Below are 23,322 nucleotides of genomic sequence, written 5' to 3' on the forward strand. Positions count from 1 at the left end.
TGGAGGAAAATCATGTTTTTAAATCGTCTTGCAACAATCTCAATCACAAAAAGGAAAATATTCATATCTACACACAGAAACAAAGCATCAACATACAAATAAACTGAGATTAAATACTGTATCCTCCAGCTCAGCCTCCTGCATGAAATACACTGAGATTGACTCCGTCTCGAATACAAGCACAACCGAATCGAAGTGGTCATACATTGTGGTCAGTGTGCTTTCACACTTTCTAACAAGTGAGGACTTTAACAAACAGAGCCATCACACATTACCAGAGAAGCTTTGAGAAGTGAGTGAACCCTGAAGGCAAAAGGAGTAGGGAAATAAAAGTAGGTAGGAGTCTGAAAGTTGAACCCAGCGGTGAGCTCTTTTGGCACATACAAAGCACTCAGAGCCTTTTGAAACTGCTATTGACGTGAAGTGTCTGCTTATTTCAACACTGCTTCGGGAAAAAAAAGTGACAAAACTACTATGCAAGATACAATTCATCACCAGCTTCTTTTTAAAGGACACTCAACTGTATCAACATTCAATACAAACCTTAGCCTGAACAAAATATGTCCTCGAATGACTTTAGTAATCTATAGTCAAATAAAGATGCTTATGCATCTGTGATCTGTGTCAAATTGAGCTGGGTTTTTTTTTCAATACTGGAATGAACCAATACCACTTTCTTAAGGACAAGTACAAATACAAGTACGCGCCTTTAGCGACTTGTCGATACAGAGTACTGATACGAGTACTTACTTATTTCCATTGAGCCTATTTTATGCTCATTGCACAAACAATATGCAAAGGCTTTGCATTACTATGAACCACCTCCAACAGCCTCAGCGTCTCATTAGTATTAAAGAATCTTTAAATCGCGGACATGGCTCGTCCTCACTGGTATAGAGGATCTTTTATGAGAACAACTATCAGGCCCAATACTGGTATTGGTATGAGTGCATCCCTAGTAATATTAAGGCAAAAAAAAAAAAAAAAAAAAAATATCAGAGCGGACATTCAAACTATTGCTTGCAGGCAGGCTGGAGTTCTCCAAAGAAAGAAGTTTTGAACCACTGCTCCATGCAATCACACACAACATCAGCCTGGAGTCTGACTTACAGTAAGTCAGGAGCGGTAATGAAAGACCGAGAGTTTTAATCACACATTGGCTCTAAAGATAGAAGTCAGGCGAGCGGGCAGTCAGGCAGCAAGTTTATCATTTCCTCAGAGACCCAAGAGTTTGAGGAGGATTGTCTTGTTATTTTTTTTTTTTTTTACTAGCTTTTGCGTAAATTGCACCAAAATAGAAAGCAAAGGTCCTCAGCGGAGAGCTGCGACCTCACTAATTAACACCAGTATTAAAGGGAAGCGGTTGTCGTCCTGTTCTTGACTGGTTTTGGGAGTGGAGCTGATTGTGCTCGAGGCAAACACTAATTAAATCTCCCATATGGCAACTTGCACCGCGTCCACACTGGAAGAGTCACTCATGTGAGAGATTGCTTCCCGGCAGAGGAGACGAGAGGAGGAAGGAATCGGGGCTTTTCCTCACAGACAGTGGAGAGAGAAAAGCAGGGCGGGTGAAAAAGGGAGTCAAGGAGGTGGCGGAAATGCAGAAAAACAATAAAAACAAGGGACAATATGATGCACCGCTCCTTGTTGAGATTATAGACAGCCACTGTCCAGACGGAATTCACTCTGAGAACAAATGTGTCACACAGATGTGGAGCTCGGTGGGGGTGGTGAGGGGGGTGGGGGAAGTGGGAAGGTGCAACAAAGAGATCCTTTCAGTTCAGGTCTCACCCTGGGTTGTATTGGCTGTCTTCATTGTTCCATCACAAAGCACACAGGTTTATTTGGAGAGAAAATTGGAAGCCTTTCTCTGCCCTCCATCACAACTTCAGTCGAGGACTGCAGGCAGCAGACCGAGTATGCAGACTGAGCATGCCATACTTTACTCAAAACTTCTGCACTCTGAGAATCAACTGCCGCCAGAGAAACGGATTACCGGTATAATCCTAAAGATGCTTATATTCGATAGACATTAGCTCATTGTACTTGGAAAGCAAAGGATTACAACTGCTGAAGGAAAGAGTTCAACCTTGGCAGAAGTTGCTCAACCTGGTACTTGCCCTCTTTGGGCCTGATTTACGAAAGATCCAGCATAAAACCTGCTAAATTCCAAGCAAGACATTGCATTTCCAGCTGTTTTACAAGTGACTTATTATAAATAACACCATAAGTGACATTAAGTGGAAACAAAAACATTTAAATGGGGGGCATTCTTCACACCATGATTACATGAGAACGATCAGCCGGAAACTGTTGATTCCATGTTGGTTTGCTTGCATTCACTCTCTGTTGAAGCCAATTTGCATCACTTTTTCATACGTGGTATAACGAGACAATAATAAACAATTCAATCCATTTCAGTGGCAGTTAATCACATTATGTGTTGTACCTTATTCTGTCAGTATAAGCGGCCAGTGTTTCGTGCAATCTGCCCGCCCAATGTCCCATATTCATGAAGCCAAACACACTAAATATACAGTCTGCTAGCCTCGATCTTCAACATTAAAGCACAACATTAATAGATCATTAATAGATCAGTTTGCGCTTCTATTTTCATCCACGCAATCCTTCATTAGACTCTGTCTGCGCTCTAAACTTGGAACTGTGCGTACAACCAATAAAATGGCTTCAATACTGCCGATGTTGATATGATGTCACCCTCAGACATCCATCAATATTCTAATATTATCATAATACATCAGTCATGCGTTATCTGCATGGATTGGACAGCTGCGTAGAGTAGGAGTGTCAAACGTAAAATTGACTAGAATATTATTACAGTAGCTGCTGTTGCTGATTAATTCAATGTCGAGTGCAGTGTTTCAGTGACACTAGCAGACATTTATATTCAGACCTGAGCTGAAACATCAGTGATGTAGCCATGGAAACTTATTTTTGAAGTAGTAAAAGCATCAAAGCCATATAGCAAGGTTGACTTTGTATGCTGAAGGCTGAAAATGCCACAATTGGAGGTCATTTCAGAATTTTTGCATAATTAAAGGAGATGGAATAGTAGTGAAATTGAAAAACGTTTTTATTTATAGACTCAATGATTTAAGATGGAAAACAAAGGGGAATAAGAAGAGTTGTTCAAGAATGTGTACAATTAGGTTATTATGCTACCATTTTATCAGTCGGACCCACTCAAGGTTAAATTGTTCAGTATGCTTGAGTCTTAAGCACACATACACACAATTACATTAACATATGAATTCAGATACGCACATGGAAAAATGCATTATTCCCCAGGTGGATCAAGCCAGCTGTTTTCAGGAGAAAAAGAATGAAAACACAGTTGCCATGACAAACACTGTAACTCTGTCTATTGGGGGCAGTTGTTAAGTTAATTACGTCTTAATCCAGCGTGCTGACAGGCGGCGGGATGCGGCCCATGGTCCTTGTTTACTCCCAGATCTCCATCTCAGGTGACCTTTTCTGCCTCTGCTCTGACATCAGCGTGTCGTCACCGCTGAGCCGAGCGTACATAATCATTGTTTATGAGGGATCAGACAACCATGAATAATATTTGAATGAATAATGGCGATAAATAACATCCAGGCAAGTTAAGGAAAATGTCGTCGTCGCTAAGCCGGGCGTGTGTAATTGTATTTTGTGAGGGATAAGACATGATGAAGAATATCTGAATGAACAATGACCTGAAATAACAATAAATCTGTCTGCGTTAGTCTCTCAACCGCGTCAAATCTGAAGCAGGTCAGCACTTCAAAACACAGATGGTGATGTTTTCAAAGCGCACCACCTGAAGCTATTTGTGGTTTTTACAAAGATGGATCTTGAATATATGTCAGCAGTATACTTCAATCTACAAAACAGCTCAGTTAAGACTGCATGTATATGTAAATATAATTAAAGTCATCCATCACTTTGTTAATAATAGCTGGTAAGATGGGACACAAATTAATTTTTTGAGATCCTTGGACTGATAATTGTGAGTCAGGAAGGGCTCAGCTGCAGCACAACAAGCATATTGCACGTGATGGTCTCCTGCCACGGGGGGCAATGGGCTGCGGGGGGAAACTGCTCGTGACGCAATCCCACAGGAGACGAGAAACAAAACCATGAAGCTCCTCGACAGGCCGCAGAGTCGCTGCAAAGTACAATACTAATGCGAAATTATAGAGCTGATATTTCATTTTGGTAAACCCAGGAAAGTCCGACATGCTTCACGCAGGAAGTGGCTGAAAGTTAAACCAAAAACAGTGACGGGTCCATGCTACATTTGTTATTGTGTGCCGAAAAAGAAGGAAAACGATGGAACATGACCGTGTGATGCAACTTACACCTTCAACACGAAAATTTACAGCAGAGCTACAGTATTCAAGCATTTTATTAAATTTTTTCTATATTTGACATTGAATAGTTTGCACCGTAGTTGGTTAGTGTTTAGAATGTTTTGAAACTGTTCAAATGTTTAATAATTGTTCCAAATGATTGCCTCGTTATTGGCCTTCAGACGCCTGTACACTTCAGATCCTTTCATGACAGAAAGACCTACAGAAGGACATTATGAAAAGAGGATGGATAGAAAAATTGCATTTATTATTAAAGTTCCCTCACCTAGCAGCACCATCACAGCAAGCTTTAGGCTTGTACGATATTTCTCTTTGAGTTTAGAGACGAAACCTAATAATTAAGGCTTACACACATGTCTTTGGGAGAAAACTAGAGCACCTGAGGAAAACTTGTGCCCAGGGAGAACATGCAAACCCGTCACATCAACACTGGAAATCCAACAAAATAAATGAAATTCCACACACATTACACTGCTTGCTAGCTGGCTCAACACTGTTGAAAAACTGTTTCATAGAAGTCAACCCTTCAAACACAAGCGAGATGCTTCAAGAAGACGTAAAATATGGAGGAATATGGACTCAAGGGGTAAAGACAGGTTTAACATTTAGTCATTACCTCAAAATCAATAAAAACAACTAGACAATAAACAGATCTTGAAAAGCTAAGGAGAGAAAAGCCCTGGCTTTAAATATGCAGGTTCACAGCTCTCGGTTTGACCGTGAAGGACGGTTTTCAATGACTCGGAGTTCCCGGATAAAGCTTGTTGGCTCTTTGTAGTACACAAGCTTTTTGTGAGCATTTTTACAGCCCCATGCCTCTTCCTCTGCCCTCTGTGACAAAGAGTAGGACAAGGGTGTTTTCGCACTTGAACCAACAGGGCTGTTTTGTTTTTTTCTGGATCCAAGGACTAAACCTACAGCCTGCAGACTGTGATTTCAGCCAATTCAAGCATGAGTACATGTTTGAGTACTATCTCACTCATCCATATCAAACACGAGTAAGACAGTAAATGTGAATGTACGATGTCGTTCTCCATACGCCACAACATAGTTCAGTACACAAGAGGCCAGTGGGACATTGATGTGGAGGAGAAATCTCTGTATGAAAGTAGATGGAGACTGTTATTGTTTTGTAGAATAATTTCTTGGGGATCACCTCCTTGGATTTAAGGCCCATTTATAAGACAACATTTCAAGAGAAAATGCATAATTTTTGCACTTTCGTTTCAGAAAAGTTTCATGTTTACAGCACAACATTTTGAAAACAGATGTCCGTTTACGCAGAAAGGAAACGTTGTAGATACGTTTGTATCCATGTATACTCGGACAGCCTTTCTTTGAAAGATCTATATTTCTGTTTTCTTTGGGTCTTTCACTGGTTGCACATGAGCTGTACAGCCCAACACTGCCCCCACAGGTTGTAAGTGGTATTACTCTAATTGCTACGCACCTGTATGTTCCCGGAAAATCTAACAAATTGCACATTTACGGAACCAGAAAATGCTCCATTCGTATCCATGAGTATTTACATTCGAGGATATCTGAACCTTAATGCTGAAACAACATGAGCACTGCTTGCACGTCTTGTCCAGGGCAACCATGGGAGCTTTCTGAATTTATTAAAACATTAGATTTTCAGTTTTTCGAGTGTCTATTAAACATGTATTTGAATTGACACAGAATATTACAATACTCTGTTGCGTGTGAAGTCATTCCCTTGAGGCGACCTCCTGGGACCCTTCGCGCTCAGAGGAAACAGACATCAGAGGTTTACGGTGAGCCATTTGAGCACTGAAGGATATAGAATCATGCTCACTGTCAAGAGGCTTGGAGCAGCATCGTGTCTAATCTGCTCACAAAATGAGCTCTGAAGAAAATATCCACCATTTAAAGCACCGGTCAGGACAAATGGGAGGTGAAAATGTGGAGGAGTTTGTTAAACTTACTTTTTTATTTAAAACAGAAGCGTTATTCAGAACAAATATTTCATTATTCATTTGATTGTTATTTTGCTGTATATTCAGTATCCATACAGAAGAAACATTATTGCCATCATTGCATCATTCTAGAAATTTTGGAGTCGAAGAGAGATTATTTTTTTCAACATTTCAAGTGAAAGTGCATTGTTTCAGTTCCAGAAATGTTTCACACCAACATGTGAACATTTTAAAAACGATGTCGATTTACATGGAATCGCTGAAAAAGGTGTTAGTCATCATGTAGTTTTGGGGATATCTTTTGTTGTGTTATGTAGCAGAAATGTATTTTACATGCAAAAGTGGCAGGCTTTGAATAAATTAAAAATAAACGACAGGTTTGAGAAAACTTTGAGTGTCGTGTAAGAATCTCAAGACAAAGTCAAAACTACTTTTCATCAGTAGCGCACAGTGTAAAGTTTTGTAACAAAAATGTTGCAAACTGCATGAATCACTCTTCCTCTTCAGTTACACCAATACTGTAAATTGTCCCTTATTTAAAGCTCACGTGAGCAGGCTGAAGTAAAGTTGGAGCTCCCGACTGAGACTTGTCGTCGTCGCAACAATTTATGTGCAAGAAAAGCTGAAGACAATCTCAGAAACCCCACATAGCAGCAGAAGACGCACACTTCTGTTTGTGTGGCATTTCAAACAGGAAGTGAAAACAGAACCATCACAAAAAAAAAAAAAAAAAAAAAAAAAAAGCCCAACGCTCTATTCTTAAGAGCCCCTCAAGTCAATGACAAAAATGTTGTTTCTTTTCAAGCCGATAGGTGACCGGCTAAGCTCAGCAGGGAGGGAGGAAAAAATAAACAGTCGGCAGAATGAAGCAGCGCCTCTCAACACAAAAACCAGCAGATGTCATTTCTGGACAGGAAGTGCAGCTTTTTGTGAAAAAGGAAGTATTTGACATGTTTGACTGGTCTCTCACTCGGCTGTGTTTAAAAGTAACATCTGACAGCCGAACTGGAACAGACAAATGCATCACGAGAAATCATATCGGGATCTCAGTACTTCAAATGATCCCAACTGTGACTGCAGCAACACAGAAGCAGCACTGAGGCTATTTTAAGGTTTGATACACCAGTATAAACTAGGACATTCCAGAGGAAATTTTGTTGATGAACAAGGGTACATGATATGTAATTCAATACAGAATGAAAGGAGGGAGGGAAAGCTTTGAGCTGACAATAGACGCTTTTTAAATTGAAAACAACACCAAAATATTTGAAAATACAGCACAATCTACAGCGGTAATAAATATATTCTATTATAGTTCGACAATAAAAGACACATCTAAGAAAGAAAGAAAAACTTTATCTGAGCATGTCAAATTACTTTTTCTGTTGTTTTTCACTGCGAGTGATCTCATCTAGGCACCATGTACATGACAACATTTCAAGTGGAAACGCAGCGTTGTTGCATTTTCTTTTGAGAAAAGTTTCTCCGTTTACAATGCAACGTTTTGAAATGTCGTTAGCATGCCAGGCTATGATGGCACTGGTCATCACAGCCATGGTGTACATGCACAGGAGCAGTGTTTCCACTTTCTACACAGATTCCACTTTGGGAAACATTTTCAAAAAGTTGCATGTAAACGAACCCCCAAAAACGCAACAAAAGTTTTGCGTTTCTACCTGAAAATGTGGTTGTTAAACGGTGCCATAGTGGCTTCTGCATTTGTTCTTGTGTCTTTCTAACTAATAATTGTCCATTGATGACAATCATATAATGCACAATTAAATTGCTATGCTAAAAACACAGAGCCAGCTGCTGTATGCTGCTGTATGCCCTGGAAAAATACCTGATGAATGCGTTTTACTTTGAAGACATAATCAGTGAAATATCAAAATTTAAAAAAAAAACATGCCTGAGCAATGCACAGTTTTTAAAAGTCGGCCTGATGCTTTCAAGTGGTACACGAAAGATCCTGTGAGAAATTCCTTAAATTCAAAGTTGGTGAATTGTGTGATTTTGGTCAGTATGCTGCACTTTATTTTTTTAATGGGTAAATGGTACATGAGTGTTTTACAGAGTGAGTATTGAAAAATCCTTAGATGACACTACAGGGTGTGGCGTTCCAATAAACACCCTATAAAACATTAAACAGCCTCGGGCAAACCTTTTAATGTTGTTGTTTTTTTTAACGATCTGATACCTCATGGCAGATGCTTTCAACAACTTGCCCATTTGGGGTAAAAGTCATACCATCACCTCACACAAATACCGCCAACTTGCTGCGAGTTGCATCAGGGATCATTTCATGTGAGCCCCGGCTACAGTGTCAGGGAGGGTTGGGGGGGATATTCGCTAAATACTGAGGTTTATCAGAGCGAGAAGGGGCCAGACAGGAAGGTGTGAAGATACAGAGGGACCATATGCTGCTGTGAACTCAGAATGAGAGACCTGCTGCCATCACGTCTGCCTCGTCTACTTAGATGTGGAGGTCATCAAACGATCATGAAAGCGGCCATTGGTTTGACCAATGGTACAAATGCCATGGATAGAATGTAATCTTTACTTGTCAGTGCACAAATACAACAAAGTCAGATGCAAAGATTTCATCATCAAGGTAACTTTCCACAGTATTCTCTACAAATAATCTCCCAATGGAGCATTTTGCAGAGAGAAGATCACTCCACTGACATCCTCTCCCCAAAACTGTGACGGTGACCATGATGAGTCAACCCACATGCGATCTCCAGGCTCAATAAACTGGTTGCCAAACTTCATAAAAAGCGACTCCATCTACCCATAAACGCCAGCAGAGACCAAAAAGACCTAAGTGAGGCAAGTAAATGTCAGAATTGCTGAACTCGGTGAAGCTGAAGTTGCAACATGTGATTACGTCAGACAGTCAAGCACATGTTAAGAAAGCCGCCATAACAGCCACGAGCACAGGACGATGACTTGAAGTTCACCCAGAGTCACAAGCAGAGGATGATTATAAAATGTATATACATCCAAGTTTATTCTTATTGAACATAGATTGATGGGAGGATGTGATTTGAGATAACATCGTCATTTAGGTCCCATTTACGTGACACCATTTCAAGTGAAAGCACATTGTGTTTGCGTCTTCTTTTCAGAAAAGATTCACGTTTACATGGCAACATTTTGAAAATGGTGTGTGGTGAAATGAAACTACACACACTGTCATTGTTTATGTTATAAACAATAACAATGCCAAGTACACGGACAGTCATATGGACAGATGATGAAGTTGGATTATTATTAGAGGTTTAGAAGTCCCAGGAGAATATGGACTGAAAGTCATGACACTCTGGCCATTGCTGTTATTGTCCAGCTACTCACGCATGTGCAGAAGAATTAGACACTACGGACGGGTCTTCAAAAAGTTTTCAGAGAGTCAGGGTTTTCTGAAAAGTTCTAACTTTGGAGCATTTTTTTTTTATGTTAAAGTTGCATCTTCAGTGACTCTGACCACCATTGTTGTGTAAACAGACACCCAGAATGCAACAAAAGTTTTCTGTTTTCACTTGGTTGTGTAAACGGGGCCTAAAAGCAGGGGTTGTTTAGTACAGCACACGCGACAGAATACAAGTAAAAGATGTTGCTCTCCAAACAAACTGAATAAGTAAAAACTATTTGCAGAAATAGGAGGATGTGACATTGACCTGATGTATTGTTTTCCTTCTATACATGTTAAGTTCATGAGAAATTAACTTGAAGATGCTGTACTTATTAAAAGTGTGAAATATGACCTTGCTTAAATAACCACTATATGACTGGTTCTCAACCTGGGGTCCAGGGTCCCTTCAGGGGCACGGAGGTCTGGGACGTGACCAAAAATAGATTTGCACATGTCAAGGAAAACCATAGTTGGACACTTTCTGGAATCTGGAGCAGATCGGCCTTCTGTGTTTGGATATTTGAGAGAGCCAGGGTTTGGCTTCACTAATGTTTTGGCAGATCAGATTTCTCCAGGGGATAAAACGTTGACAACCAATGCTCTGGGCATATTCTTAGATAAATATCAAACCTGGCCATCTGCTTTGGGTGTAATGTCTTGCATTATCCACAAGAGGAACGATGCTATTAATGGGAACCAAACTGTACCATCTGTTTACAGGTACATCAGCATTCAGCGATCAATTCAGACGCCCTCACAAGAGACTCTGTATATCCAGAGCCGACTAGGACACTTGTCAAGGTTTTTCCAGCGGGCCCTGAGAGCTCCTTTCAATTCGCTGCGGTTCCCACACCTTCCAAAACAGCTCTCAAACACAATCACGCATCCAAACTTTTCTGTGCAAGTTCTCAGGTCACCAGCTCTCTACCCCTCCTTGCCCAAGAGAAAACAACAACAAGCTAAAAACAATGCAGCCATTAAGGATCTCTTCTTTTCTGGTGAGAGGATTAGGATGACCAGCCACAAAGAGAGACAGGGCAGATCCAGAGAGCGAACGGGGCCATTTTGGGGGCCGGCATGGCATGAAATTGAATAAATAAATGAAGAAATCCCTCTTTCATGGCCCGAGTGCAGCGGAGCCAGAGAATGGCCCATGGCGTCGCCACAAAGAGGGACCCCAGCAAACCTTGCTAGACTTCTTTCTCTCTGAAGCTGTAATTCACATCCCTCCACAAAACTCTCAGCTCCCCCTTCACCCTCCAATCGGTCCCCTTCGCTGTCGTCCAAGAGGAACCCTTCCTGGCAGAGCCAATCACTGAAACACAAAGTCTTCTTTGAGCTTCGTCCAGTTTTGTTTTGTTTTTGTTGTTTTTTCTCCTCCCTTCCCATCTTGCTCACTTCCGCTTTGAAGGACTTTAAACTTCAGGGCCCTTTGAGCTGCTCACATGGGTGGAAACTAAACACTGCAGGGGGATGAGACAGTGGTGGACCACAGACTTCCTCCTCGCCAAGTCCACTTCAGCTCTTTTGCTTTAATGAATGGATGACACATACAGGATGAATAAGCAACGTACAAATTTTGTAGTAACACTTGATGTAGCAAATCTAGATGCCTAAATTTGGCTGACTAAGCCTTGTTGAGTCATCAAAATTCAACTTAGAAAATGTTTCACCGCTGCAGCAATTCCACTGTCAGCATTTGTAGACAAATTTCGATCAAGTATAACAGAACACACAAACTGCTGCATCTATATGTGTGCCGTAAATATTCTTCACTGTAGCTCCTCTTTCTACACGCGCACACACACACACGCGCACGCGGTAATTTTCTGTCACACGGTAACAGGAGCCGTTCACGCCTGGCACTAAAATACATCCCAGATGATCAGATCATGAGCGGAATGCTCCGAGGGCATCAAGTTATCATCAGTCACAGCATATCATTGTACATTGGTTTTAAAATAAAATCAGCATTTGTCTTACATACACTAACCCCGTGAAGTCACAATAATATGGAATCATTGACGCGTTTGCGACTCTACATTGTGTAAGTTATTGTCTCTCTGATGGCTGGGACAGGATTGAACCCTCGTAACCCCAGTGCATTTAAATTAGACGTATATACGCAAGATGCTGCATGATAATTTATCATTCTAATGACAGCAATATTCATAATATCCCTGCACAGTGCATTCAGGCTCTGCAAGTAAACATATTGGGCATAACATATCGAATGTAAGGTTTTTATTTCAACATTACATCGTACGTGTTGACAGTCTAAAAGGCCCTTTCTATAAGTCTATAAGTCTATAAGCAACTTTTCAAGTGAAAACGTGTCGTTTTTTGAGTTTTTGTTTCAAAAACATTTTGTGTTGAATGATATGCATTTACGCGGGAACGGCAGAAATGTGGGAAACAATGGAGTAAGCATGTTGGGCAACCAGTTGGTGGTGTTAGTTTTTAGTTTTTGACACACTGTAAAACTACCAAGTCCCAGGAGAAAATGGACACTCTGGAGCCGGCCATTGTTGTTATAGCAGATCAATTTAAACATGTGCAGAAGCGCTATTTACTGTGGCCGTGGTGCACGTGTGCATTCTCAGTGTTTCCCCAATCTAGATGGAGAAGGAACCCGAGCATTTCCAGAAAGTTGAATTTTCCACATGCACACAGAGACGGAGTCAAACCTTTGTTTTCAAAAAGTTGTTTTTTTTCAAAAAGTTGTGTTTTCAGTGGCTCAGACAATCATTGCAGTGTAAAGGGACAACCCCAAAATATAACAAAAGCTTTGCGTTTTCCCTTGAAAACAAAGTTGTGTAAAGGGGACCCAAGTTAAAAGCACAAAAAAAAAAAAACAAAGAAAAATGGCTAAAAACCACAAAGTCAGCGACTGCTGTGCTTGTGGAACACTGCTGGTGGGAACATGGCTCAGTTATGTCTGGCTTTGATGAGGGCCAAGAAGAGAGAAAGCACTTTAAGCAGGAGACATAAATCTGAAAGCACAAACGCTTCTACAATGTGTGCTTTGGCGTATCACAAGTCATATCGTGATCACAGTACATGATAACATTATTGCATATTGCACTAATATTTTGCAATAACAAGACCAATGTGTGTTGTGTCTGAATCCCATAGCAAGCTATGATAAGAGTAGACATAACACTACTCCGGGAGTGTTTTCTTCAATACGGAGTAGAAATAAATATGGACATGGGAAAAGATGGCACGGAACATTCGTTCTTGAGCAAGAAATCCAAATGCATTTGGAGAAAAGAGTTCCACTAAATTAATCAAAGGGTGCGTATTAGCATATAGAGTGGAGACCTGAGATCAGATCACTTGTGGCCATCGAAGACCACTTCTGCTTTGAGCTTTCAGCTTGTGATCGGATCAAACTAAATGCATTTTAATGTCAGATGGGAAAAGGCCACAGGCTCATTTCTGTCAATTCCATAACAAAACATGTTGGAGCAAAACAAGAAGGAGCACACAGCATACTGAAATGAGAGTAATGGCATATTTATATGTTCCTACCATTTCAACGTGAAAACGTTTGCGCCGTTACCTCCACTTAATGACACATTATCTTCAAGGAGAACACGCCATGCAGGTTTGAGTCCTTTCTCTTAGTGGCTTTCCTGTTAAAGGTTGACAGGTGGTGATCCGCCGACAACAGTGTGGACCAGATTGCTGAGGCCATCTGGACATTTGGGCACAAATTTATTGAATTTTTTTTGGTGCCGACAGACGCAGAAATCACAGACTGGATCAGACTGTGGAGAGTATGGCGCTGAGTGGGCCATCAGAGACCTGTGAAGCCTCCAACAGACCCAAAAAACCAGCTCCAGAAAAGGACAGTCTATAATACCTGCGTGCCTACATTTCGGAGAAAACATCTAAAACCGTTTCATTTAAAGCCCAGCTAAGAAAGCCGCACCTGACATTCAGCTGGGCAGACATAAACAAGCCAGGCAAACATGGAGGAAATTAAACGGTGGCAATGGAACAAATTAGGGCCTTACACGACACGATAATGGTCATTTGGCAAAGTTAGGGAGGAAGATCACAGAGATCACTTTAAGGTTCAGACTCAAACAGCATTTACCAACCTGGTACAGACAGCAGCTCGTTAAAGCTCTTTCTGTCTGGAAAGAAAAAAAAAATTTGGTTTTCTAAGTTGTGAAAACACTCGTGCGACTGACCTACATAGAGTTTCAACTTCTCATTTCAGCAGACAATAACACAACTGTTAGTTTCCACTTCTAACAAGGGCATGTGTTTGATCATTTTCATTCATAACGGTTCACCTCAGCGCAGCAGAAAATGTAGCTGCGAGGTAACAAAGGGCCTTACATCATAACACAGCAGTACTCGTGAAATACCTCATCATCCAACAGTGGTTCTATTTATGTTCATTGTCTTTAAATCATTAATCAAACCTGTAAAATCATAGCTTGAGGTAAAAAAACAAAACAAAAAAAAAAAACAGTCTGTTCCAATCGGCCATGTCGAAATGTGCTTTCCGGAAGGTTTCCTGCCAGCATGTGCAAACAGAAAAAAACCATCACAGTCACAGCTCAAGCACGCATGACTCAAGCCTTTATTAACGACATGTTAGTTGGCAAAAAATGTCATCGCAGCGAACAAACGTGAAAATTAAATCCCTTCAGCCACCGGGAAGCCGGACTCATCAGCAGCTGTCAGGAGGAGTTAAAACCTCCGAGGAGGGAGCTTCTCCGAGCGGTGGGGTTAAACCATGTAAACAGCCACTGATCGCCACTAATTGGCTTGCAAACTAAAATGTTTACCTTTAAGCTAATGTTTAATGAAGTGAAAGTCGTGTCAGAGAAATCACAGCACAACTGTCTCGGCGTTTATTTCTCATTGTGGAACTGTTCTGTTTGGAGCCGTGGCCACTGGATTTCCTAATCCACTTTAAAACACTAAACCAGAGGTGGAAAGAGATATTCTACTCAAGCAAAAGTGCAATTACTGAGATAAAATCTCACTCAAGTACAAGTAAGATTACCCATCTAAAATTTTACTAGTGTAAAAGTAAAAAGTAGCTCATATAAAATGAACTCAGAGTAAAAGTTACTGAGCAGGAGAATGGTCTCTCCTGAGCAGCGTAAGAAAGTCACTGGAATCTAAATCTACCTCGGCCTCTCTGAGCAAGCACAGCTCACACTGCATAATAATGCTGTTGTCTTTCTTGTGCTTGAAGCCGAGGTGGTCCTTTAAAGATGTCCAGGGCTTCACATTGCGGTTTTTCATTTTTAGTTCAACTTCAACAGAAGTCGACGAGGTTTCACTTTGTGCTGGATCCGGACTCTCCGATGTCCGACTCCGTCTGCACCTGTATCGTGACCTTAGTGGCAGTTTGTTCTCCTTCCCATCATTCACTGCAGTATTTCTGGGGCACAATATTAAAAATTAAAATTTTTTATTAGAAAATGGTTTACTCAATAACAGATGTTTGAAAATGTGATGGAGTATAATACTTAAAAAAAAAAAAACAACAACATACTTATGACTCAATTACAGTAACATGAGTAAATGCAAGTAGATATTTCCCACCTGTGCACTAAACCACTTACTGAAGCCTTCATGCATTATCTTTATACATTGTGCACTTTAAAAAAAAAAAAGACCCTTTTTTCTTTGCTGTTGCACCATAAAGAAATTCAAGCAGTCATATTGTGTCGATCGAACGTCACCATCAGTCTTGGTCAATTATATAAATGATCTGATAAAGCCACAGCTTATAAAACCGTACAGGAAACTTGACATTAACCTCTCAGCAGAGCAGAAAATCAGTGAATGAGGAGTAAAGTCAGCCATTTGGAACAATACCAAAGGTAAGGCCCCATTTATCCAACAACATTTTCCACTGAAAACTCTTGTTGCTATTGAGTGTCGGTTTACACAACGTCACTCTGAGTCACTGATAACGCACTTATCTGAAACCTACTGCTCCCAAGGTGGAACTCTTAGAGAACACGTCGACCCCGTCTTCGCGGAAATGGCAGGAAACCACGTTACCGTGCATACTGACACAGCCGTAGTAAACAGTTCTGTAGATACGCGAGTAGATGGACAATAACAACAATGTTTGCCTGTGGTGTCATGACTCCCAGTTCATATTCTCCTGGAACTTGGCAGTGGTATAGCTGAGAGTCCCACGTGATAGCAACTTTCATCTTTCCATACGAAATGCAAAAATGGTGCGTTTTCACTTGAGACGTCGTCGTGTAAACGGAGCCTCCACCGACCCAGGTACATCCCTGGGAGGAATGCAGAGCTGCTTCTGTAAAGAAGAAAAACAACTAAGGTGTCCACTTTTTTTTGATGCGTGCCTCCGAACTCCCATTGTGTCATGTGAGCTGCTTCCCGGCCGGACACCATGCAGCCCGTCCATTCAGTCCGACCCGCCCTGCTCCATCCAGACTTCAGCCGTCTGTTTATCTACATTCATCTAAATGGGCGTCGTATGCTGCACAGATTCTAAACCCCACCCCCCTGAGGGAAATACGTGCTTTGGATAAGATTGACTTAAATTGTAATCTAATCCAGGTTTGATCAAACATCTTAAGCTCTGTGTAAAGTTGTTCTGCGGTTATTTGGTAGTTCAGCATTTCTCTATTATGCAAATGACCTCCAACCCCAGAGAGAAGCAGCACATCTGGTTGCGTTTAAGAAACCAAACAAACATTGTAAACCCGCTGCCTCAGTCCATATATCGAACTCAGAGGCTCTCAAGGGAGAGTCTGTGCCAAGTCATTCTGCAGATACCCATTCATCCTACTCATTCCTCCTGCTGCACGGCCTCCGCGCTCGACGCCCTCCATGAGAAAGTACGTGTCACAACTTTGTCTGGGTCGTGATCTTCCATGGGGAGGGATCTCGCATTGCTTCGCTTTTACAATTCAGGCCAGGTCACCCAGTGGGTCGGATATCAGCCTGTTGCAAAGCACCTCGCACAGCTTCTCCTTTACAAAACTTGACTGAGCAGAAGAACGGCCACAATTTTTACCAATCTGGTATTCAATCACAAAAAAACAGATTCACATCCTGAACTCAGAATCTACAATCAGTCAAATGACCCAGCATCTGCCATGCTGTAAAAATGTGCACCCATCTCAGAGGAGATGGGTTGGGTTTTTTTTTTTTTTTTTTTTTTAATTAACATCAAGCCTCTGGGTGTTACAGTGGTTTAGACTTGTTAAGTTGAATTCTTAAAATTCCTGCTGCAGTCTTATGCCTCAAAGAAAAAGGGGAGAAAAAAAAAAAGCAGGGCTTATCAACACACATGACTGAAGAAAGATTAAGTTGGAGTGTGACATCCCCGTTTCTGCCCATTAGCCTGGCACAGTCCCCGCACCGCGAGGTACCGATTGTCCAGAGTGGGATGAAAAGCCGCACAGTGGGGACCTGTAACTCTAATTTGCATCGTAAATCAAAAGGCGGGTCGGCGCTTTATGCGCTCACCTTCTGGTTACAGTACATGAGCATTAATTAGGAGAGGAAAAATTGCCTCCCATTTGTGTGCATGAGAAACAGACAACCTAAATGATTCGCTGCATGAACGCTCGGTTAATCTTCGGGTTACAGGCTATAAGATGAGACTTAATGTTCCAACGAGGGGTGGAAGTTTAAAGGCCAGTAAAAATAAAAACGGCCTCACAAAGCCCCGGCAGCCCGCCACAGTAACAGCTCTACCTGCTGTGGGGACGGTTTCACCCCTGCAAACTCCACCCCACTTTCACTCTTGCTATACATGCGATGTGCGCCTTATGTTGGTATGACTTCAGCGCGGTCCAGGCTGCTTCAGCGAGCTGAAAACCGCCAGCGCCGTGGCCAAGATGAGAGCTAGAATCTTAAGCTATTTATAAGCTTCTGCCCGGAGAAATCTGATGCTGGTGTTTCCCACATATGTGGGGAGGGCAGGAGGGATGGAGTGGAGGAGAAAAATAAATACATTGAGAGAAAAAACAAAAAAAAACAAAAAGAAAGAGGCAGATGCAGGTTCGTAGAGGAAGTTGAGTGCAGGTTTCCTGCGCTGTTTGTCTGCCAGAGCATGAGTTTGAAGACCATTGGTGTGCAAGCTTGTATGCATGTCATCCTGTTTGCTCAGCCAGCGTTGTCAATACAAGCTGCGAGTGGAGGTCAAGAAAATTCATGCAAAACAAATAAGATAAAGAAGTGAGAAAAGCCACAGTAGGAAAACACAGCAATCCCCTAATTTAATCTGTCTGTGCACACTCACATCGGCATTAGACGAGTAATCTAACTTGTGTGTGGCCTAAAGCAAAGGTCACGGAAGGCAGGATTTCCAGATGTTTCCTATTATCCCAGCGCCCTGGCGGGACCTTCCTGGTCACCCAACACTTTTCTCTCTCTCACTGAACAGAATTAAGCAGGGAGGTCAAAAAGCTGACCAGCTTCATTGACCAAACCTTTCCACTGGAGCGGATTCACATGGAGAGACGGGTCACTGTGGCCCAGTGTATCAAAAAAAACAAGACAAAAAACAAAACATCCTTATGGTTTTGAAGGAAAGCCCCTCACATCTACCAGGTATGACTGCACTGACCATAGAAAGCCGACATCATGTCAGGGAAAACCCAAAGGCCTGTATTAAATAAGCCAAAAGAAAATCCCCACAAATCTATGGAGCAGAGAGGCGATCGGCTCATTCAGGAAACAAGATGAACAGCAGCCGTCACCCTAAACCTGAAAAAAAATGTGCTTGCCAGCTTTCACTGGTCAATGAGTTAATAGATTTAAAGATTTCCGATGATAGCACAAGAGCAAAATCCATCCCTTAATCCTTCCTTTCACCCCCCCCCATCCCCCTTCTCACCCCCAGTCGCTACAAGCTTCCCTTCCCCTGCAGTGTTTGGAACCCGCTGGCCAGCGCTGGTAATTGCCAGGAGATGAATGACATGCAGAGTGGCTGAGAAGCCAACGCCGGATAGCCATCTCTTCTCTGTGTCACTGCAATCATTGCGATTGAGGAGCAGCGGTGACGTACATTGGTTTTTTTTTGGGGGGGGGGGGGGGGGGGGGGGTTTAAGATTGGTCAGGTCTGCAGCGCAGTGCAAAGGAAGGTGGAAAATATAATTAGAGATAAAGCAATGGAGAGTGACGTGGGCAGACGACAGGGAGCCGTCACTCAATCAGCTACTGTTCAGTTGGTACTATGGGAGAAACACAATCAAAAGCGTCAGAGGAAACCAAAACCATCAGGTGGCCACAGATTACAGAGAACCAGTGGAATATACATTTACCATCAGACCACTAACGGGAAGCACTCATATATAGATGCAACAGCGATGATGTTCAAGGAAACGATGTTTTTGCGTCAGATAAAGAATTGCTCTCAAGAGAAAAAAAAGCACAAAAAGAAAAAAAAGCATTTCAAATTGAGAATTCATCCAAAATGGTTCAATGGTTTTGGGTTGAATTCACACCACCAGTGTGTCTCTGAAAGAGAAGTACACCAGAAACAGCAGGAGGCTTCGATGCTGTAAACCACAAAGGAAACGACAATAGAGCACGCCCCGACCAGAGCGGTTCAGATGTGAAACGTTCAATAGAAGGTGAGTATCCTGCTCACTGTGCTCATCAGTAACACAATCATAAGCAGGCACCTAAAAGGTCTACCGAACCGAGTTACGTGGACTGAAGGAGTTTCCCGTTTCCTACCAAAAGGGCATGACCGCAGAAAATGTTCCACCAGTCCCAAAAAGCCTTAGAAGACAGTCGACTGGCATCGACCACAGACCGTGTTGTGTTTTTTGGTCATGAGTGCACGACTGGGGAAAACACCGCACTCCTACGTTATCTCCATCACACAGGAAATGCACAAATCCACCGCACAGGCAAACTGCAAAAAAAAAAAAAAAGGATTCTGGGAAGTGGAGGCAATGTCTGCAGGGGAGGAAAGCTGAGAAACCCACAATGCTTATCTTCACCAGATACTTCCTTGAAGGCTTAGAGAGGCAGAGGGATTGTGTGTTGTGGCCACTCACTCGTGCTGCAGTAACATCTTCACACTGTGGGGCGAGACACCCCCCCCCCCCCACCCCCACCCCCCCTGTCCTGAACCCATCTATATCTTTACTGAAACCATATGTTGTGAGCCAGCCAGGCTTCCCTTATCAACACTACAGTCAGCCACATGGTGACAAAGCCTCGGCCCCCGCGGAGCGAAGACAAGCAGGCTGGCTGGTCCATGCACAGAGAACATGTGTGTGTGTGTGTGTGTGGAGGGGGGTGGGGGGCAGGAGACTGGATTTGGAAAAGGACAGGCAGCGGTGGAGGGGGTAGACTGATGTTTCTCTCTTTTGTTTTGAATGCCGATGTCATCCTTTAGCAAAGAACCTCCCAGAAGGACAGTTGGTAGTTGGCATTATTGCATATAAGGAACAGCATGGCACTCCATCAGGGCCTGCTCACGCAGCACCATATGTGCCCATATGTAAAGATGGCAAATGAGGGCAATTACATGCATGTATTCCATCCTAATGTAACACTTGTTAACAAGACGATGGCAAAAAAAAAAGAAAAGAAAATTGGGCTGTGTAGCATCAGCAGATGGAAATAAGTATTAACAAAACAAAAATGTGTTGAATTTCAGAATTGAGAAAAAATCACTTCAAAAGGACATGAAAGGGATTTAACACAAAGCCGATGGTGATATCCCTGAAGCCAAAGCATAAATTATTCCCATTTTCCCTGCGTGCAGTATGGCTTCAATTCATGTGATGATTGGAAGGAGAACGGCCACAGGACACAGCCAAACTTCTTCTCTACATAATCTGTTGGGCTTTAACATTAAAAAAAAAAAAAAGTATATTTTAGATTGTGGACGCCCCAGGAAAGAGCGTGCAGGTCCAGTCACACCTGCAGAACAACCCTGAGAAAAGATCCACCGACAGAACATCCATGTACAATTTAAGTAACTTGATGAGGTCCAAACTTGTACCTCAGTAGGAATCTGCTAACTACTGTTTTGGTGCAGTGCTGCCGTTGCTTTCATCGCAGTGTCATTTCTTTGCTGACTTCACGGCTCATCTCTAGTCTGAGACGGATAAACTCACACATGAATAGTGTGCCGTCTGTACAGAATGATTTCAAGAAGTTTGAGGAAGTTCTTCAGCACGTGACAGAAAAAAAAACAAAAAAACAAAATTGGGAACCATGACGGAGTTTGACAAATGACTATCAGATGTCGAAACAGGAAAATGCACCGAATCATGAGAACGTTCCAAGAAATCAGTTAAAAAAAAAAAAAGAAAGAAAGAAAAAAAAAGCCAAGAGTAAAACATGATCACAGTCAGACTGCAGGGTGTCTGAGCGAGTAACAGGATAACCTGCATCCCCACCAGCATGAGAGGCCACGTGCTCTGCAGCTCAGCCTGACCTCTGACCTCAATATGGAACGACAGAAGGGCTCTCCAGACAGCCATGTAACGAAGGACGATGACGATAATAATAATAAAGTGGCGTGACGGCTGTCGCATCGAGCCCGTCGAGGCCCTCGGAACATCCCACTGTCTCAGCTGGAGGCAGCAGCCACCTGCACTGTATGAGCAGCAGAGCCGACACGGCCGGGGGGGGGGGGGGGGAGACAAGGAAAAATGACAAGCGGAAGTGACAGTCTGAATAGCCTCCCGCAGGTGGGAGCAATCCATGGTGGCACCGAGGCTGCAGGCTGAAAGGAGCGTGTAAAATTACCGGCAGGTTCATTCATCAGGCAGCTGATGTACAAAGAGCCAATAAGTAACTGTGCTGAAAAGGATTTCTTATCTCTGTCTGGGAAAGAGAGAAGGGGTGGCGGCGTCAAGGCCCATGAATATCTGTTTTTAGTGAATTGGCTTCTCTCTCCTTTGATTGCTCTCAACCTGAGATTTAACACACAATAGAGAGGTGTGAATGAAACCTCCTCCTCCTCCTCCTTCCTTTTATTCTCCTCATCAGCATCCAGGACCATGTGACAATCCACAGATTTCTAAAGATTGTCTCTGATAAGTGCAGTGAGTTTGACACAAGCTGGTGTTTATAATGAAACCTGTGCACATGCTGAGATCAATGTCTTAACCAATAACAACACAGGGCTTGAAGTTAAAGTGACATCCATATGTGGATGCTGGTGTGAGACCACGGCGCTGACGGACTCCTTGAGGAGCAAAAAGCCATGCCTTCTGATAAACACAACAACTATGTCCTGCGCTGTGCAGGAGGTCAAAACAAAAGGCGACCTTGGATTGAAGGATTTCCAGCTGGGTTGTATTCTTGTGAAGGAGCGCAGAGAGAGAGAAGAGGGGGGGGAAAGTGAACTTACAGACTGCAGGAAAAGCAGCGTCCGCACATAATCCCGCTCCGTGTTGAGGATCTCGTTGAGGACGCAGAGCCGGAGCCGCTGCTGCCGGTCCGAGTCCTTCACTGCGTGGATCCCGTTCTCATGATGCCCGTCGTCCTCCTCCATGCTGGACTCCGGGACTCTCGCCTCCTCAGAAAGGCTCGATCTCTGCGAGGAACAACGCTGCTTCTCCCCTCAAGTATCCACAGTTGTCTTTGTTTTTCTCTCTTCTGTGCAGCCTGGCTTCAATCCATCATTGCAGGAGCGCAAGTTGAGGTGAAAACATTGTTGTTTTTTTTAAAGAAGACGCACGCCGGGCAGTTTGGTGCGCCGCGACGCACCGCGCAGAGCGTCACATTAAAGTTCACCAACAACCAGGAGAGAGAGAGAGAGAGCGAGAGAGAGAGAGCGAGAGAGCGAGAGAGAGAGAGCGAGAGCGAGAGAGACGGTGTAGAAGGAGGTGCCTCCTCCTCCCCACTTTCACTAAAAGGTGATCCCACAGACATGAATTAATCTGTAAAAGTATTCGTAACCACGCAAACCCCCAAAACACACATTTCCGTTTCCGGTTAATATTTTGCGATACTTCTGCTTGCATGAGGGATTTCTTTTATCAAGTTTCTTTTGAATCTTTATGAGAAAAACTAAACATGTTCTTATTTAATCTAGTGCGCGTGCGCAACGCGCATCTCGCCCTTTGGATAATCCAAGTATCCAGGTATAATCCAAGACATTTTACTGTTTTATGTTGTTTTTTCAACTTGTATTTGTCATTCCAATTATCGTGCTGTTTAGATCTATTCTTAAATCTAAAGACAAGAATTCAAAACTATTGTTTTTTTAAACATCCGTAACTACATGTTCTGTGTTTTTTGTTTTACCTCAATCATGATGTTTGAAAAGGAAGCCAAAATAAAGATGTTCAGGACTCCTCAAATTACTGGGGGAAAAAAGTAATATAAAAAGATTCATGAAATAAGATCATCATAATACTGAGCATGTAAAGATGAAATGGAAGCATGCGAATAAAGGCAAATCACTTAAGTACTTAGTAGTTTTGAGTTAATTCGATTGAGGAACATGCGTTGGTGATTTTCGAGTACCGGTATATTAAATTGAAACCTTTACCTGGACCCACAGGTTGTTGTAAATCTTGGAGAATGGCCCCCTCTTGTGGATCCAGGATTATAATTTATGTGCTCAAACAACGATCAGCTGTTGACTTCAAATAAA

General features: G+C 42.5%; 1 protein-coding gene across 1 annotated transcript in view; it reads right to left on the reverse strand.

The window, feature by feature from the left end:
- The window catches only part of prex1 (phosphatidylinositol-3,4,5-trisphosphate-dependent Rac exchange factor 1), a 104,354-nt gene extending 82,001 nt beyond the window's left edge, over positions 1–22,353 (reverse strand). Inside the window, exon 1 of the mRNA XM_080497181.1 lies at positions 22,072–22,353. Coding sequence (XP_080353307.1) covers positions 22,072–22,215 — 144 coding nt within the window. The 5' untranslated portion in view covers positions 22,216–22,353. The remainder of the gene's footprint in view (positions 1–22,071) is intronic.
- Positions 22,354–23,322: the final 969 nt, after the last annotated feature.

Source organism: Blennius ocellaris (genome assembly GCF_963422515.1).
Source record: "Blennius ocellaris genome assembly, chromosome: 5".
NCBI lineage: Eukaryota > Metazoa > Chordata > Actinopteri > Blenniiformes > Blenniidae > Blennius > Blennius ocellaris.